Raw genomic sequence first — 19669 nt, 5'->3', positions numbered from 1 at the left:
GGAAATCTTAATAATCACAACTGGTGTGAGCACTAGAGACTAAAACTGTGATATGATATTCCAACATTCCTTACTTACCGTCTCCAGGAATGATGCGTAGTGTGACCGTGTTGCCAGCCTCCTTGATGAGATTGACTATGTCGGAGTGGGACTTGTTGGTGATGGAGCAACTGTTAACGGCCAGGATCCTGTCTCCAACTTTCAGCTTCCCGCAGCGGTCTGCTGGGCTCCCCTCAATGATGCGCCCTATTTTGTGGGGCATGGCCACACACGCATTGCCAGCTATAGTCAGCAGGAGCATGTTTGTTTGATAAAGTGTGTGTGTGTGTGTGCGTGTGTATGCGCGTGCGCATATGTGCACATATGTGTGTGGAAAGAGAGGGAAAAGGGAAAAGGAAGAAAGGAGGAGAGAAAGAAGGGGCAAAAGGTTAAGCGTTAATTCATCCACAGCCACCCAAGCCAAAGCTCGTGAAGAGAAGATGCCTAGAATTATGCCAGAGCAAAATGAAAGTGTTGGCGAGGGGCAATGAAAGGAAATCCCATCTTGTTCTTCTCACTGCCTTTCCTGAAAATTGACTTTTCATACTAATTTGTAGGAAGACTAGACTTAACTCCATGTCAAATATGTCCCTGCTCAAAAGGGCAACCCCACATTCACTTCCCTTCTTCTACTTGATGCTGCTTCAGTTTTGTAAAATGAATATCATTCCATTTTACACAAATGGATAGTCCATTCGCATGGTGCAAAATTATGCAGCAGAAAACTAATAATGAGAAAACTGTGTCAGTGCCAAAAAAACCCCAGAATAATGACACCTGCAGAAACCTAGAGGTGACAAATATATACATCAGAATTGACATCTCACCATCCACCCCTAGGTCTTTTCCTCTCCTCCTCTCTCTCTCTGAGGTCTGCCATCAGTCATTAGAGAGAAATGGAGCATGCAATCATTTCTTTCTTTCTCCTTCTCCATTTTCATCTCTATTCATTCATATCGCCATCCCTCTCACTCTTTTATTCCACTACAAAGCTGTCTCACCCGACCTCTTCCTGTCTCTTCAGCCATATTGAAGCCTGTCGAGATTTGAGCTACCAAGTAAAGGGTGGATGAGAAAGAGAAAGTTTTTTTCCCCCCTGTAGGAATAAAGGGTGCTACTGCTCGGCAACAGGAAGTGATTTTCAAGTTAACGCAGTGCAGAGAGAATAAATGGGTGCTTGCTCGTCTCTCACACCATCTCGATTATGGACCAATTAAACATTCATGCACACAACTTCCGAGTTCATACCCTGAGACCGCAGCCAGTGGATTTCCATTAGATGGTATATGGTGTATTAAATCAAAGTAAAACTTGTCTCCTTGCCGACACTTCCCATTGTGGCCCGTGAAAGGGAGCTTTGCCAGTTTGTTAGCTGCCAAAAGTAGTTGAATCACATTTTCAGTCCACCCACAGCAAGAGATAGAGCCCAAAGAATACAAGATAGCCATAAGAGTGTAGGCAGAAAGCCATGGAGGTAAAGGAAAGAGCACACTGCATAGAAAAGATATAGTATGTGAATAGTATGCTTATGCGAGTATGCAAAAAGTGATGTCACGATACAAGAATCCCTGAAAATTAGATTCGTTGCTTTCAAAATGTTATTCCATCAACTGTCTCTCTTTATGATATTGCTGGTGACCTAAAACAGCTAGAAATTCAGATAAAAAAATGTCATTATCTGCGCTTCTTTCTGCAGCCATACTGTACTCTAAAATCCTTTTCACTAATCATTTTACCCATTATTAAAACTCAGCACTCAGGCTCATTAAGCTGTCATTAAGCTCTTACTGCAAACCTGCTCGACAGAAGCCATTTAAGTGCAGCTGAATAATACAAGGGCCTTACATAAGACCCACTTCAGTTGTGATCAATTATGGAGGCTTTGTGTGAGAATAACAGCAGCTGCAAGTGAAGAAGGGGGTCTCTGTCTGTCTTGGTTTGACAGACTTATTTAAAAATGAGTAAGAAAAACCCAATTTTTGGAAAAGTATTATTTATCCATTTACCTATTAAGGCTATTAAGGGAGCATACAAAGACAGTCTATACAGGTTGATGGAAAAAACAGATCCCCAATGAAGATGGAAGCTATTGACAATCTGTGTAATGTTTCCTTGAGTGAATCATCTGATTGTTGTAACCTGCACAACGTTAACATTGTGGGACAACCTCATTCTGTGTGGCAACACAGTGAATACCATTTACTCATAATGACATCCATGATAGAAGCGTAGTAGCACTTACCGAAGGTGGTGCCTGCCTCGGGCCGTGACACAGATGAAACGATGACGAACCCGAATCCCTCGTTCTCCCCGCGCCGGATCTCCACGTCGTAGGGCTGTAGGGTGGAGGACGAGGTAGTGGAGATGATGGGGGGCTGGGAGGAGGTGGGCGCTGCTGCTGCTGCCACAGTCACTGCGCTGCCACTGCCCCCTGCGCCCCCGCCGCTGCCAATGCCAGAGGTGGAGCCACTTCCGGAGCTGACTGTGTTGAGGGAATTCTGGCTGCCCTGCGGAGTGCGCTTCCCTATCTCCTCCGTCAGGCTGGGTGCCTGGGTGCTGCTGTGGTGGGAGGAGGCTGGCGATGGGGGCACATCACCCTCCGCTTTGACTGGTGGTGGAGGGGTTTTGGTATTACAGGATGGCAAAAGATGAAATAGGAGACAGTGGTGAATGATGAGAGAGAGAGAGAGAGAGCGCGAGAGAGAGGGGGGGGAATGAAAGAGCAGGGAAGAAAAGAGGAGAAGGAGATAAGGTTCAGTGAGGAGGATGAGGAATTTTGACGAGAGAGAATGGAGACAACATGAGAAGATTGAGAGAATGAGTACAAAGTAGGAAAGCAGTTGACGGTGATAAAAAGGAACAAAGTCACATTTTGCCAGACAATGTTACGGAAGATGTGTAGGAGACAACGGGGGGGTGGGGGGGGGGGGAGATAAAAGACATTAGAAGATCAAAACATTGTCAAACTTGACAGGTCAGCAAACTATTACATCATCATCACCACAATCTCAAAATGAAACAGCTTGTAATTCAACGATGATCCCCTTCTCCTCAAATAGCTAGCTTAATGATGCTAAGATAAACCCAAGATAGCCCACAGGGAGAGAGCCTCTCCTATATTTCATCCTCTGATGTTTTTCAAGGAAAAAGGGAGAGCGAGAAAAAAAAAATCACCCTGTGCCGCTCTTCTGTTGTTTCAGAGCTGTGAACATTTAATTTCCTTTAAAGTTGTGTGAGGATGGCACTTCATATTTTAACATGTTGAGAGACAGAAGGCAGCTGTCCCCTAATGTCTGGCCATTTTCTTCTAGAGGAAGGTTGACTGCACTCTCTATCACATTTATTGCTCCTTTTTCATACACTGCCGAAGGGCAGAACTAAGCGCAACTGAGCTAAGCGAGAGTGAGGGTAAGGGCGCTTGCTGGGCTCTTTGGTGTTTCCTGCTGTTACACACTGAGATTGTTAAAGAGCCAGAGAGAAGGAGGCAACCCTCGGAAATAGCAGCCTGGTCCCATAGCTCCTGATGGGTCGGAGATGATGATAAATGGAGGAACTCGGTGCTGGATAGTAAGCACCACTCAGCTACCCAACACTGTTGCACTATCAGTGTGAGTTGTAATGAATTAGATGCAAATGAACAATCAGCGCTCTGTTCTGCAAAAGGATTTAATCAATAATGCATCCCCCTAGAGGGAAGACATTCACTGACACACAAGTATGTTAAGATAAACTAAGACGTACAAAGGGAATACATCTCTGGCAGAGGTACATACAAAGTGTGTTCTGTAATGTACCTCTATTTTTTGGATATTTAGATCGAGTTGTTCATGATGTCCATCTAGAGTTGAGGTTTAACTTTTTCTGTATATCAGAAAACTGTTCAAGATGTATTTTTGACATTTTTGAATGTACTTGACCAGGAAATTGTGATGTGGAATTTGAACCTCTCTTCATTTTGTTTGAGGTGATTAGATTGGCTGTAGTTCTTGTCACTGTTAAGAGTCTTGAATTGCTGAAGGCCTCTTGATTTTTTTCCTCACCTTTATGGTGGAACATGATTGTCTACTCACCATCAGATGTGTTACTAGGGTGCGACCTACATAACATACCAGTGCCCATGTCCTACTAATGATGTTGAATGAATGCCTGAGTTCTGAAAGGTCATCTAAATTAAACAGAAATAACAAAAGAGAAATGCCTATGGAGTCCGTGTGTGACACTTTTTCCCCAGTGATCAGCCCCTCAGTATAACCTTTGTTGTATGTTACTTTTCCATTATATATTATCTTTCGTGTACTGCTCCAAAAAGAAAAAGAGCTCCAAGATGTCTACTATACAGTCAACAGAACTGTTAGATCCTGACCGGAATGTCAAGGATCATTTGAATTCAGCCAACACCAAAGAGAAGGTATCATCTGCAGTGAATCTTTGACCAGTCACGCTATGGTCTACAGAAGTCTCCAATGAACTGTTCAACCTTACCAGACGCCGGGTCAGAACCCACCTATATGCAATCACTTTGAGTAATTACATCAGACAAAGAGTCATTCCACAAGGTCTTACACAGCAGAAACAACCCATACTGGGCACCCCCCCCCCAAAAAAAACAAAAAAAACAGAAGAATTCTGTGAACGCTTGGTGCGCCATCTTGAATAAGTGTGCTTCTGACCTTATGACTCTGCTTGTTGACCACTTAAAAACCACCTGGATGAATTGATGAGAAAAAACTGTCTCGATCCCAAACAATCAGAAATGAAGAAAAATTCAATGACCTTCTCCAGGCTAATCAAGACATACAGGAGAAGCTCTCTAGAGAGCTCAAAGAAATTAAATGAAAAAAAAAAAACATTCAACAGAGACAAAAAGGATGCGTGCGAGGGCAACATCTATTATTGGAGGAACCTCGAACGGAGCCCCAAAAGATGGCCTCCAGGACGTCAACAAACTGATCGGCTCTCCTCTGACCAGCTCTCAATTTCCAGTTTTTTATCCAAACAAGCCATAGACGTGCCAGGCATGACAGTCAGAAGATGGGGTCAAGGCCGAGGAAAGACCGCACATGATGTGGGAAGAAGCATAAGACCTTGGACCCACTCCCCGGTTAATCTGTCTAGTAAGTCTTTAAATAAGCTTCATCTCTCTGTTAAAGGACTCTCTTTCTTGCCTACTAACCACGTCAAAGACTTTGACGTCAAAGTAGACCTGTTCAAGTTTTTCAGAAACGTATGTTTAAAGGAATTTTTTAAACAAAATACTAGATCTACTTTGGAGCAATTAGAAAACGAATGCTCTCGACCATCTAGTTGTACATCATCTAACTGAAACAAGAATACATGTTTTAGAGGCAAAAGTGTGTTTGTACCTCCCTCCAACCACAGTGACTCTATTGAGACATACAATATGTTGATGAATTTTTAAAAAATGAAAATAATCATATCTTACAAAAATCTAACCAGAGAAGAGATGGCTGTCCTTAAGGATTCGGAGTCAGATGAATCTATTTTCATTAAACAAGCGGACAAAGGGGGTGCTACTGTGGTCATGAATAGAGATGACTATATTAACCAATGTCTAAGACAACTTTCTGATGAGATTTTTTATAATGAACTTCCAGGGGACCCAACTCAAGTCTTTTAATAATACTGTTCATGAAGCCCTTGAGAATCTACTACAGAATAGTGAAATTTCTAGAAAAGAGTATGATTTTAAAAGCTGAACATGCCATCATTCCTACTTTTTATACATTACCAAAAATACACAAGTCTTGAACATCCTCCAGGCCGGCCCATCGTTGCCAGTATTGACTCTCTTTCCTCTAGTTTGTCTACATTTGTGGGTTACTTTATCAGACCATTAGCCGAGACCCTTCCAGCCTTTACAAAGGACACAGGACACAGTAAACTTCATAAAACCCATCGACCCTTTCTTAGACGAGGAGGAACCTTATTTAGTGTCCTTTGATGTGAACGCTATATTTCCATCGATGCTTCATGATGGAGGTATTGAGGCCCTGGGATATTTCCTTTCAAAACACAATTCTATCGGAAGTCCCTCTTTTGAAGATAACAATAATAATAACGCATTACATTTACTATATAGCGCTTTTCTAGACACCCAAAGCACTTCACATTGAAGGGGGTAACTCACTTCAACTACCACCAATGCGTAGCACCCACCTGGGTGATGCATGACATCCATTTTGCACTAGAATGCTCACCACACATCAGCTTGAGGTGAAGAGGGAGGACTCAATGAGCCAATTACACGGGGGGGAGATTAGGTGGCCAGATGGAGAGAGCCAGGTTGGGAATTTTGCCAGGACACGCGGGAACCCCCTACTCTTTGCGATAAGTGCCATGGGATCTTTAATGACCACAGTGAGTCAGGACCTCAGTTTAATGTCTCACCCAAAGGACAGGCTTGATGCCCAAGTTGATTTTTAAAACATAACTATTGGATATTCCAAGGTACCTTTTATATTCAGAAACGTGGGGTACCTATCCATAGTTCCCTTTCACCCTCAATTTCCAACTTGTCTTTGGGCTTGTTTGAAGAGAAGTTTATTTACTCTAATCATGGCTTCAAGGAGAATGTATTCTTATGGAAGAGGTACTCTGATGATGCGTTTTGTTTGTTTAAAGGGTCCAAGACCCGACTAGAGTCATTTTTTACATAGCTCAAACTCATATTCTGAATTTCTGTCATTTACAGTGGATTATTAGATTTATGGATCATTAGAGAGAATAGTTACTTGTATACAAATCTTTTTAGAAAGCCCACTGCTAGAACTACTAAACTTACTAAGGGCAGACTCTGATCATCCCTTACTGTTTAAAAAATAGTCTCCCTTCAAGTCAGTTTTGCAGATTAAAAGGAATTTCCCAGAAAACTGATGATTTTGACAGGAACATGGGTGAAATGAAAAACAACTTTCAACAAAGAGGATAGAAAAAAATCTGTCCTAAATGATGCTGTCCTACATGATGCTGCCACTAAAATAAAAGAAAGATCTACGTATGATCTCTTGAAAAGTAAAACTACAGTGAAATCAAATAACCGTATAATGTTTACAGCAGACTACTCTAAGGGTTCAGAACAGATAAAGGGAATAATAACAAAACCTTGGCATATACTTGAATCTGATTGTCAACTCAATGGTGTATTCAAAGGATGACCTCTGATGGTATATAAAAGAGGTAAAAAGCTGAGAGACCACCTGGTACACTCATATGTACCTCCTCCTCCTCAATCAGTACCAGCCCAATCTACTTTAACACCTATCCCTGAGGGCAACCACTGCTGTTGTAGTCAGTGTAAGCATACTTATCGTTGTAACAGTTTTACACATCCTCTCAAAGGTAAAGAGAGCCCTATAAAAGGAGTTATTCCATGTTGCACTAAGCCGGTCATTTATCTTATGACTTGCCCTTGTGGTAAGTCATATGTTTGAAAGACAAGTAGCATACTGAAAACTCGTATCGCTGAACGTAGAAGTACTATTAGATGCAAAAACATCAATTATTCAGTAATGGCACATTTTGTTGAATTTAATCATCCAATTTCCTCTCGAAGATATATTGGTATTGAGAATGTATCACTCCCCCCAGGAGGGAACACTATTGGATCCATAATGTGAGAACCCTGTCACTTCATGGATTGAATATAGACTATGACTAAGTGTTTTATATAATGTACCTCTATTTTATTGGATGTTTAGATTAAGTTGTTCATGATGTCCATCTAGAGTTGAGGTTTAACTTTTTCTGTACATCTATTCAAGGTGTATTTTTTCCCAATTTTTTTATCCCCCCCCCCCACACACACACAATTGTATCTGGCCAATTACCCCACTCATCTGAGCTGTCCCGGTCGCTGCTCCACCCCCTCTGCCGATCCGGGGAGGGCTGCAGACTACCACATGCCTCCTCCAATACATGTGGAGTCGCCAGCCGCTTCTTTTCACCTGACAGTGAGGAGTTTCGCCAGGGGGATGTAGCGCGTGGGAGAATCATGCTATTCCCCCCCAGTCCCCCCCCCCCCTGAACAGGTGCCTTGACCGACCAGAGGAGGTGCTAGTGCAGCGACCAAGACACATACCCACATCTGGCTTCCCACCCACAGACACGGCCAATTGTGTCTGTAGGGATGCCCGACCAAGCCGGAGGTAACACGGGATTCGAACCGGCGATCCCCGTGTTGGTAGGCAACAGAATAGACCGCTACGCTACCCACCCAGGTGAATGTATTTTTTTACATTTTTGAATGTACTTGACCAGGAAATTGTGATGTGGAATTTGAATTTTTATGTGTGGTATGGGACATAATGATTCTTGTCAATCTGTTTGAAGTGATTTGATTGGCTGTTGTTCCTGTCACTGTTTGTTAAGAGTCTTGATTTGCTGACGGTCTCTTGATTTTTTTTCTCTCACACTAATGGTGGAACACGGTTGTCCAATCACCATTAGATGTGTTACTAGGGTGCGGCCTACATAACATACCAGTGCCTGTGTCCTACTATTATTGTTGATCTTGAAGAAGGCCTGAGGGCCGAAACGTCATCTAAATTAAAGGGGAAATGACAAAAGAGAAATGCATATGGAGCCAGAGTGTGAGACACTATTTTCCTACTTTCATAAGGTACTTTCCCCATCACATATATGATGGCTCAGAATCTATATGCCCAAACTGGGTGGCATTCATACACGCTGGGATTGCTTTTACAATTCAGCACTGAGAAAAATATTAAACCACTCTGATGTGGTTTCAAACCATTGACTTTTCATAAACTTTAGCTCTTGCCCCTTACCGGAGTAGCTGGTCTTGCGTCGGACAGTGAGGTTGACATGGCCCTGCTTGGCGGCCTGCTGCATCAGCTGCACCACCAACTGATGAGACTTTCCAACTACAGCCGTGCCATCAACACAGATCAGCTCATCACCAGACCGCAAACGTCCATCTTCATCTGCCGCACCGTACTTCACTATGTGGCCAATGTAGATCTGAAAAACATCACGGGTTGACTTGAGTCCATCATGATACGAAGCCCTCACTTATGACCGACTTAGTGTTGGAAACTAAATCATGGGGAAACAGGTAATGCTGGCCATTACTTGTGCACTACATTGCTCCTTACAGCGTGCACACTGAAAAGGGGCATTCAGCAAGCTTGGGAAAACCCCCTTCACTGGTTTTCTCCTAAATCAGACAGAACCATAATACAGTATATACACCTTAAATAAACATGTCTACACAAGCAGTTCAATCTCCTCTCTTTAAACGGGCTTGTTTTGCTCAGCTACCGTTACACTTTATGAAAGTGATAAATTTGGCATTAAGTAACCCCTGCAATAAATCTTCACTCTTCTTCTTTCTAGCTGGCTGGCCAACCCAGCCAAGTTGCACAGCAAAACATTATGTTTCCTCTTTAAGAACTAACAGTGCAGGACAACAAACAAGTAAAAACAACTTGGCCTCTTTTAAAAAAAAAAAAAAGGAGCAAAAAGCAGTCAACGAGACGGGTACTTTATTTTTTCCTGTTTGTTTTTGGACTGATTGAGGTTACACAAATCCAGATCAAAGCGGCACAGTGCTGTTGAAATCACTCAGCAATAAATTTAGCATAGGGACCGTGAGAGAAACACTGAAGGAGAATAAATTAAAAACAGGGAAGTGTAAAAAAAAATCTATAGAATTACCCTGAGTGTGGTGTCTGTCACATAAATCGACCACATGCAACAAAGTTCTGTTAATTTCTGTTGATAAATGAGGTTGTCATTTTTCAAGTCTACCCTGTCATCTAGACGTACTGTACAGTATTGGATATGCATGAAGGGCAAAATAATGACTGCTTTCTGTACTGTAACTTGAAGGCATGGTTAATCAATCACAGAAACGAAGGAAAAAAGGCAATAGCATTATTATGAGGCGAGAGAGAGAGAGAATTTGAATTTTACAACAGCTCTTTATTTAATGAGAAAAAACAAACTAATAATGAACAATGACATCATCAAATATAGTCACTTCTTTACATTAACATGCATAAAGAGTTCAACTTCCATCATAGCACCAAGATCGATTCAGAGAGAGACTTACCGGCTCTCCGGGTTCGTTGCCTCCAAGGATCCTGAAGCCAAAGCCTGTGTCTTTCCTCCACAGGAAAATGTCCTGCTCCTGGAAGTCCGGAACTGCAAAATCAACAAGCAATTACTCCTGTGCTTCTATATGAGGCTCCTTAGCCAATAGGCATAATGTGGCACCTATCCATGGAAGTGCACTGTCCAATTAAATGAATCAGCAATCCTTCTGCCAAACAGAATGCCTCCCCTTGCTTTCACATTAGCCAGTCAAACACATTAGACAGTCATTCCCTTACTATGACATGCAGGAAATGGGTGGAAACACAACACACGAGGTGGTATTGGTGGTGGTAGTGGGGTTGATGGCATGGGCCTAACAGATTCTTTTATCCTTTCTTGTGAATCATTATGCAAATTATCCACCTCACGGCTTCATAATCGAACAGGCACACTGCATGAGTTATCTGTCTAGTGGCTTTCATGAAGAACAAATGACTGAAGCATCAAAAAATACCACGCATCTATTCTTGGCCACAAGATTCACAGCTTGATACTAAAAAAAATAAAAGAAAAAATCTCCAATGGATTGAGCTTAAATAAACTATCAAATAGCAGACAAGCCTCAGCAGAGCTCCCAGCTGCGTCATTCAATGATCACAACATCCGCAATGCTCGAGGTTAAATTACTTTATGTTAGAAAACAGCAAAAGTGTTTCTATGTCCTGTGCAACTTTTTCCAATCATCCAATTTTGGTTATACTCCCACATCATGGACATCACTTATTCAATAGACTTGGCCATTCCTTTTATGAAATAACATTTGACACAACTCCAATTTGCACCCTCAGTACCATACTTGTCAGTAGTGGTAATACGTATTAGAATTAACTAATACGTAAATAAGTGAGAAGAAAACCACAGCAGTTCAGCCATTTCAATGCCCCCCCATTTAAAGGGAGATGTGATTTTGGTGTGTTTATGTGATTGCGTGTGTATTTATATGTGTGTATGTGTTGGTACTAGCTGATAGAGAATGTGCCACTAAAAAGCAGTACTGACAGCCATGGTGTACACAGCAATGGAGATGGCCAATCCTCTGGGGGAGAATGGAAGTCAGGAAAGAGAGGGGACATGTTGTGTGCGCACGAGTGCAACGTGAATGTGTGAACGCTTGTGTATGTGAACTTGTGTGAATGTGTATTTTCTCTCTTTTTCTCAATTTAACCAAAAGTGACGTAATGGAGAGTCAGCCATAAGCGCATATATTTGTGTATCAACCTATAGGCATCTTAGATCACAAAATAGTATTCATGTCACGGCCAGAAAGCATGTCAACTGCAATTACTGCAAGTTCATTAACGGTCACCATTAGTGACATGAGTAATAAGGGATATTTATACATTAAATCATATTGTGAGATATTTAGACATCCATCCATTATCCAAGCCGCTTATCCCAATTGGGGTCGCGGGATGCTGGAGCCTATCCCAGCAGTGATTGGGTGGCAGGCAGGGAGACACAACCTGGACAGGCTGCCAGTCCATCACAGGGCTATCCAAACGGTGGGGGTGTTCCTCAGTACTGAATAGTACCAAGTACAAACTTGGGTTCTTGAGGAGTCCATACATATAGTAACTATATCGTTTTTTTGGGTTTTTTTTACCCCTTATCAATATCCATTTTACCTTATCCAAACTTGTATCCAATTTACCTCTTATGCTATCATAAGTTGATAACTTGATGTGTGCTTTGCTGCTGTTTGTCTTTTCAGTATAATGCACCAGCCTCACCAAGACACACTGCTTGTATGTGAAGATATACTTAGTAAAATAAAGTGTTCGGGTTCGGATTCTGAAAAAGAATGGCTAAATTGTGTATGGCCTTGAGTATGTGTTTTTCTGCATGCAACTGCATGGGCATGTGTGCCATACTTGCTCACAAGCATGTGGCCCTGTCAGATATTCCTTGGCTCTGGTCCAGACCACCAAAGCCACTAAAAGCCAGCAGGGTGGCAGATGACAAATTTAACCTGTATCAAATCTGTTCCTTAAGTCAACAGTTAACATCCCTGTGATGTGGCGCTATCTCTCAATGGATTGCGAGGGAGCAAAGGAGAAATTGGTGGAGGCAGAGTCAAAGGCCAACTGTAGCAATCTGTGCCTTCAATGCTCTCGGTCAACTAAGCAGTTACACTCTGCCCGTGTCATTTAACAGATCAATAAATGATAACCATAGCAAGGCAAGTCGGTGTGAGCTGATCAGTACTATATGGAGATGGGCTGATCTTTGTAGCGCTATCTTAGCACTGTTGTGCGGTTCACTAAGGAGAAAACAAGCCCCGATTCAAATGGTGAGCAAATGAAAAATTGAACACTTGAGAAGATGAAACATGTAAAATGGAAGACAATCAAGAGTAGGGCTGTTTCTAAGCTTACCTAATCTGTGGCTGGTGTGTTTGAACAGCTTAATGATTTGCAAAGTTCTTTGTCTTCTTTTGCAGGGATAAGTGATTTCCAAATGTGTTTACGACCTTGATCTCAGAAGTGCTCAGCCGAATGCTTCATCACAGGGGTAATGATGTGCAGACTAATATATTTGCTGTAGCCATGTCCCTAGCCCTTTGTGGGTCCACACTGCAGGTCTTAGGAGGCGAGCTCGGTGCAGGAGGAACTGTAGGGGATTTGTAGTTGCTGATACAACTATCCATCCTTAATGGTCATTTTTTTGCATATTCTTTTTTAGCCTCCTCGCAACCTTTTGTTCTCCCAATGCACTGCCAGACTCTGTCATCCCGTCCCTTTTTTCTACACCACTGGTCTCTTTCATTCTCTTTTGTGCTCTGTTTGCATGCCCTCTCTTTCCATCTCTTACACCCCCCCACCCTACCCCTGCAGGAATTTAGTTGTCCTGAACCAAGTTAAATTCTGATAATTCCACACTACTGTCTCCTCCCTCCTTAGTTCTCGCTTTCTTTTTTCTTTCTTTCTTTCTTTCTTTCAGCCATCCACCCCACTTTTTCCCTTCCATAAATCAAACGCCATTGATTTGCAAACCACTTTTGATAGGTAGCCAATGCGCTAGCAGCCTTCAGCCCTGCCAACTCACATTCTGCTCTTCTTTCCGCTTCTTTCTGTGCAAGCATCTAAATAATGAAAATCACTGATAAGAGCAGTGGTGCCTGATAAATTAGATGATTAGATGTTGAAGTTTCACAGTCTTTGCTGCCCTCTTTTACCCTCCTCTACAAAATCCCAAACATCTGTGAACCTGAAGGATATTATTGCTAATTGGGTGGCTAGTCTTCACTCTGGCAGAGACATGGTATTTAATGAAATTCACACCACCATGACTTCTAATTATATGGCCATATGTGTAGAGATCTGGTTCTGAAGAGCAGCATGTAGTGGAAGAGTGTTTTAATAGTATCAGCATCAATGATCCGTCAAGTGGCATGCTGGTGACCTTTGTCTCAACACTGCACGATTTATACACAAAAAAGTCTAAAACGGATGTGCAGTTTCATATATTCTTTGGTCTGGTCCGATGCTATGAAATGGCAGGGCGGTTTCATAGACACCAGGTATTCACTTAATCTAATGAGGTATAAATATGTTAAGGATGACAGAAGGATGCAAATGGTGTGTTTAAAAAATTCAAATAGACTCGTTAAAGTATATGTGGCCAAACTCATTACTCTTAGATTTCCAGAAGTGTGGCTGAATTTAGCATTTAAATTATGTCTATAATGTCACTGCCAAGAAAGATGACTGTTGGATTCCTCTGTTGCAGCTCTAAACATTCCAAAGATTAAATGAGGAGACATCTTGATTAAGGGGCACGGTGGCTTAGTGGTTAGCACTGTCGCCTCACCTCCTGGTTTGGATTAAAGCCCATCTGTGTGGAGTTTGTATTTTCTACCCATTTATGCGTTTGTTTCCTCCAGGTACTGTGGTCTCCTTCCCCAGCCCATAAACATATACATGTTAGGTGAACTGGAGTCTCACTTGTCCATAGGTATAGCAATGGTGTGTGAGTGGCCTTGTGTTGGCCCTGCAATGGACAGGCGACCTGTCCAGCATGTCTCCCTGCCTTCTGCCCAGTGCCTGCTGGGATAAGCTCCATACCCACCAGCCCTGATTTGGATTAAGCATTTTTAGATAATGGATGGATGGATGGGTGGATGGACAGCTTGATTAAATTCCTGCTTTAATTATGTAACACAAACTTTAATTAAGTAACACAATTAAAGCAGGGCTAGTTAAAAGTTCAGCTAGTCAAATTTGATTATTTTATAAAACAGGTTTATTGAAAACTAATTCATTGAAATTACACTTTTCAGTAAAAAAAAACAAACAAAAAAATCCACTAGACTTTATATGTATTTGGTTGAGACTATTGGCATGTTGATGCGCCCATGCATATTCAATTCATTGTCATCCACACCCCATTTAAACCCATCTTGATTGCACAATGCATCAATGATACACTATCTATCCATCCATTATCCCAACCGCTTATCCTGCTCTCAGGGTCGCGGGGATGCTGGAGCCTATCCCAGCAGTCATACACTAATATTTAACAAATTTACCCTTAACCTTGAAAACCTGCCACCAAGAGTTTCAAATGAACGCTCTTTGATAGTCCCCAAAAGTACCCCCCCCATGTCTGTGGTGGGTTTTCTCCAGGTGCTCTAGTTTCCCCCACCATCAAAAAGACAAGCATGCTAGGGTTAATACTCCTGTCTGTGCCCTTGACCGAGGCATGGCAAGATGAACTGGAGTTGGTCCCCAGGCGCTGCACGGCGGCTGCCCACTACAGCTGCCCACTGCTCCTAGCTACACAGCTAGGATGGGTTAAATGCAGAGGGTAATTTCCCCACAGGGATGAATAAACTATCTCAGATAAAGTATCTCAAAACGGAATGGTAACTAAAACCCTTTGTGTAATAAGAAAGGAGAGACATTAAGCAGAGGTGAGGTGAAAACTACTTCTTGTGAATACACACCAATACTTACACACATAAGCGTTATCTCATGTCCCAAACCTGCCGTACCAGTAAGACACACTGTAAGCCACCACCAAGCCAATAGCCCCATGCTGCCTCCATTTAGCCGCCACCAAAAATCAATATACTTACGCCTACTTTCATACATGCTCCTGGATTGGGCCCAGATCTTGAAGGGGTCTGGTTTCCTCTGGATGGTCCCGTCTGCGGGGGAGTCTTGGGGGGGCAGGCCAGGCAGTGGTTGGGATGGAGCAGGGGGAGCAGCGCTCTCGCTGAGGGGCGCAGCCAGGGATGGGTGCACAGGTGAGTCGGTGTGGGTGCTCCGGTGGCTGGCGACACTGTGTTGGGAGCTGTTCTGACTGTCTTTTCTTGATAACTGCTGGTGGGAAGAGACAACATGAGCAGATGAACATGATTTGATAACTCAGAGACAGAGTTCTATAAAATAGATGAAGAGATGTTGAACTGACACACAGGTAGCAAAAAATAAATAAATAAGGAAGGGAAAAATTATATGGGTTTTTCAGAAGCAGCAGAGTGAGGGAAAAAAAAACAGGCTGTGGTTTATAATAGGATGAGCAACAGGTTGAAGAGCAGAATTTTTTACGAGAGTGGAAAAAGATGACTGAGCTTTGCCAATGGAGGAGGAAAAAAGAAAAGTTGTTAAGTCCTTAAGATCAAGTACTATGTCCTTCGAAGCCATGGCGGATGGACACGCTATCATCCCAGTGCTGAAGTTCATGGTTCAAGCCACAGCGTTGCCTCCAGCTCGACAGACATCACAAGGAACTCTCTTTGTGAGTCACTTTGGATAAAAGCAACTTACTAAAAAGAAAATTAAGTGACTCAGCAACGGAAAAAAAAGGAGCGCAGCTGACAAAGGCCCATTGTCCATTCCATGTTGGTAAATGGAGAGGAAACGTGTTCATAGGCGACTGTGTACCCCACTGTTTTACGGAGAGATGTTCATAGTACATGAGCCACTTACGGGGTCTGAAACCGGGGGGGGGGGGGCTTTTCATGTGGGATCAGAAATGAAATAATCCCCACAGACAGAGTCCATATTACCTCTCGAATAACTAAAACCCTTAGGCAGCTTCCTTTGGATTCCACTGAGGAAGTGGATGGCCCTGGCAACCGTGCAGGCTGAAGTGGCTACCTTCACAAGTGCGAGCATGATTACATTGGACTGTATTCCCGGTCTGAATTTGGCACATGATATCAGGCACGCCATTATCTTTAACCGTCTTGTTTTTTGCCGTTTGTCCCCAACTTGCATCATCAGCAATGGCAAAAAAAAAATAATCTTGGGATGGTTTCAAAGACAGAGTGAAAGATAGGGAAAGACAAAAGCAACAGAAAATGGCAGTGATCCAGTTGACATCATCAAGTGACACCTCCCATTCGTTTACCGTGTTTGACAAAAATAAACCAGGCAGGGTTTGATGAGTACAGCTTGTCTGTATTCAAATATTAAAGCAGTTGGCCTTCAAGGTGCATCAGATCTTCAGAAAAGTGATCCTTAACTCTGTGAATAGGTCTACAACCCTTCCACAATTCATGTTTATATTCACCATCCTTGTTAAACTTGTGAGAAGCATTTGAAAAAGGTATTGATTAAATTTGAATTGCGTACTGTACTGGAGTTATCTATAAAATCTGGTTAAGTGATACAGCAGGGAAAAATCAATACTCGTAAAATGGGTCACAAAGGCAGCCACTAAGAGACATAAAAGAACGGAAATGAAGATTCCCGGTATGCCAAAACAACTCCCAACCAAATTAAAATGGCACCTCCATTAGCAAATGAGTCAGTATTTTTCTCATTTCTGTCTCACTTTGATGAATTCATAATCCACATCCCTCACGCCCAGTCCACATGAGCCCAAATCTCTTGAAATGCACCTGATGGGTTTATTAGGTTTGACCCCTCTGCAGTTATTCTCTTCTCCCATGTTGCTTCAGGACTGCTTCTAATGCATTGCTTTCTCTTGCTCCAATAATTTATCAGGGAGAAAGAAGATGGAGGGGAGGGAGGGGAGGGAGGGAGGGAGGCAAGCTTGGGAAATGAAAACAAATCTTCGCCTCTTCCAAGCCCCAGCCTCATGGTTCAGCCCTGCTCTGCCTACCAATGGTCCAACGCTCGGCTCACTGCTGGAATGCACTGCTGCAACAGCCAACGCGGCCTCATATTCATCATCCTCTGTCATTAACGCCTCGACCAGTAAATCATTGCAAGCCAGCTGAGCTTATTCAGGTGACTATGCATCATTTCTTTTACAAAGAAGGTTTGAACATGATCAGTACTCTGAATGATTATCCACTAGACACCGAAATGCACATTAAGAGCATTATCAATCAGATAATTTCTATCACCTCATACACCAGTACTATCCCTTCACCGTTGAAAGGTAAGACAGGATATCACCCTTCACCATTGCGATCCATCACCACTAGCCCTCAGCCGACGCCCCAACATACTTCAGCTCCATGTAAACATCATCACATACCCTCCTAGTGTAATCTCTATACGGAGGAGCCAGCTCATAATCAACCTGAAAAACAAAAGTTGACATCTTCGTTCAGTCAAGCACAGTCAGCAGGGTCCTTCATGGTAATGTTTCAGAAAGCACGCAACAAGGTCTTTTTCTTAGCCACGATCATGCATTCAACTCGAATACCGCTTGTTTTACACCTGGTGGGATCCGCGTGTCAGCATGGTAGCAATCTAGCTTATAGCGGCGTCTCAAGCCCCGTGTCCCAGCCTCCCGCACAGCATAGCATAGCACAGCACAGCACAGCACAGCACAGCACAGCACAGCACAGCACAGCACAACACAACACAGCACAGCCGAGCACAGAACAGCACAGCACAGCGCAACACAGCAGCCTCCATTCACTCACACATCCATACATCAGCCACTGTTCACTGCATACACAAATGAGGAAGAGAGGGGGGTCGTAGAGGACAGAAGAAGTAAAAAAAAGAGCAAAATATCCCTTTCTAGGGAGAGTCAGACACAAAGATGGAGGTGAGAAGGTGAGGTAACAACAGGCAGGTGCATGGATGGCAAAGAGCAAGGGGGAAAAAATCTAGGACAAGGACTTTTCTACTTACCAGTTTTGGGCTCTTTTTTGCAGGTGCCACCCCTGTGACGCAAGAGAGAGAGAGAGAGGGGGGGGGTTATCAACACGTGTCTGTATTCCACTTTCCACAAAGGTGAGGGGGGGGGCGGGAAACAAAACGAAAATCAAGGACTCCATTAACGATTTCAGAGTGGCGCTTGTCTAGCCCTCGCCCCCTCCTCTCTCTCTCTCTGTCGCCCCGCTTGTCTCCTTTGCCCCGCCATCCAGGCAGCAACACGGCTGGTTTTTCTTTGAACAGAGGGAGCGGCGGGATCTATCTGCATCAGCGCCGCCGCCTCCAGTGCTTTGCCCGACTGGTGCAGCGGAAGAGTGGGGCGAGCCGCAAGGGCTAACTCGCCGCTCAACAGACCCCGGCTAACTGACAGCGTGTGTGTGTGTGTGTGTGTGCGTGGCGTGCGTGCGTGCGTGTGTGTGTGTGTGTGTGTGTGTGTGTGCGCGCGCGGGAGTGGAGAAAGTGACAGAGAAAAAAGGACGGAGTCACAGACAGGTACGGGGTTCTGTGTTGGAAAAGAAAAATGAAAAAAAAAGACAAAGAGAGAAAAGAAATGAGGAAAAATAAGTAAATCAAGCTAGACAATAAATAAATAAATAAATAAAAGGTGGAGGGAGAGGAAAGAAAAGCATGAGAAGTGGAGAGGAGAGGCAAGCTGTGCTCCGAAAGATCCTGGCCGTAGCATTACCCATGGAGAAGGAGTCCAAGATACTGAACATTAAATTATAGGCAACCGTCAGTTCCCCTCTTACTGAGACCATCTTCCTGTGTCCGCTGAGCCCCGCGCTCCGCTGTGGCAGGCTCCAGCATCTAGAGGCAGTCCGCGCGTCCTCCCGGTCTCTCCTTCTAACGCTCCCTTTTTCCTTTTTTCTTTTCTTGCTCACTCGCTCTCCCTCTCTCTCTCTCCCCTTGCTCCACCCACCCCCTTCCCTCAGCATCATGAACCTGCCCCCCCACCCCACCTCTATCTATTCCTTTTACTCTATCCAAGGCTCCCATCTATTCCCACATAGTGATAAACACGCATGACGTATGCAGCTGCACACACACACACGCACGCACGCACACACACACACACACGTGCACGGATACAGAGCAATGGATGGCTGAAATGGAATCGCCTAGATCTAGCCGGGATACACCATGCCTCTCTCCCTTTCTCCCTCTTTCTTTCTGCTTCTCCACCTCTCCCTCCCACCCTTCCCTGACACTGCACAAGATAAACAGCCGTATGAAGTTATGGAAATGAGAACAGGAGAAGGAACAAGTGAAAAGAATGAAAAATGTATTAATCTCTGTAATGCACACGATTTATCAATTAGCGGATTCATAATGAGTCTTCGGATACGTGTGTGCACGCGTCTGACACACATTCTCCATACAGTAGAGCTTTTTACACATCACTTGCC

At 43.5% G+C, this 19669-nt stretch overlaps 1 protein-coding gene across 1 annotated transcript in view; it reads right to left on the bottom strand.

Annotated features, from left to right (window-relative positions):
* magi1b (membrane associated guanylate kinase, WW and PDZ domain containing 1b) overlaps nt 1–19669 on the bottom strand; it is a 212782-nt gene that overhangs the window by 13340 nt on the left and 179773 nt on the right. Inside the window, exons 13-18 of the mRNA XM_056273056.1 lie at nt 18240–18271; nt 15254–15500; nt 10133–10224; nt 8847–9039; nt 2282–2647; nt 79–282 (exon numbers count right to left, since the gene is read on the bottom strand). Of these exons, the coding sequence (XP_056129031.1) occupies nt 79–282; nt 2282–2647; nt 8847–9039; nt 10133–10224; nt 15254–15500; nt 18240–18271 (1134 nt within the window). The remainder of the gene's footprint in view (nt 1–78; nt 283–2281; nt 2648–8846; nt 9040–10132; nt 10225–15253; nt 15501–18239; nt 18272–19669) is intronic.

This window comes from Lampris incognitus, chromosome 2, assembly GCF_029633865.1.
Source record: "Lampris incognitus isolate fLamInc1 chromosome 2, fLamInc1.hap2, whole genome shotgun sequence".
Lineage (NCBI taxonomy): Eukaryota > Metazoa > Chordata > Actinopteri > Lampriformes > Lampridae > Lampris > Lampris incognitus.
The sequence above is the reverse complement of the archived record's forward strand: the minus strand, read 5'-3'. Positions and strand labels throughout refer to the sequence as shown.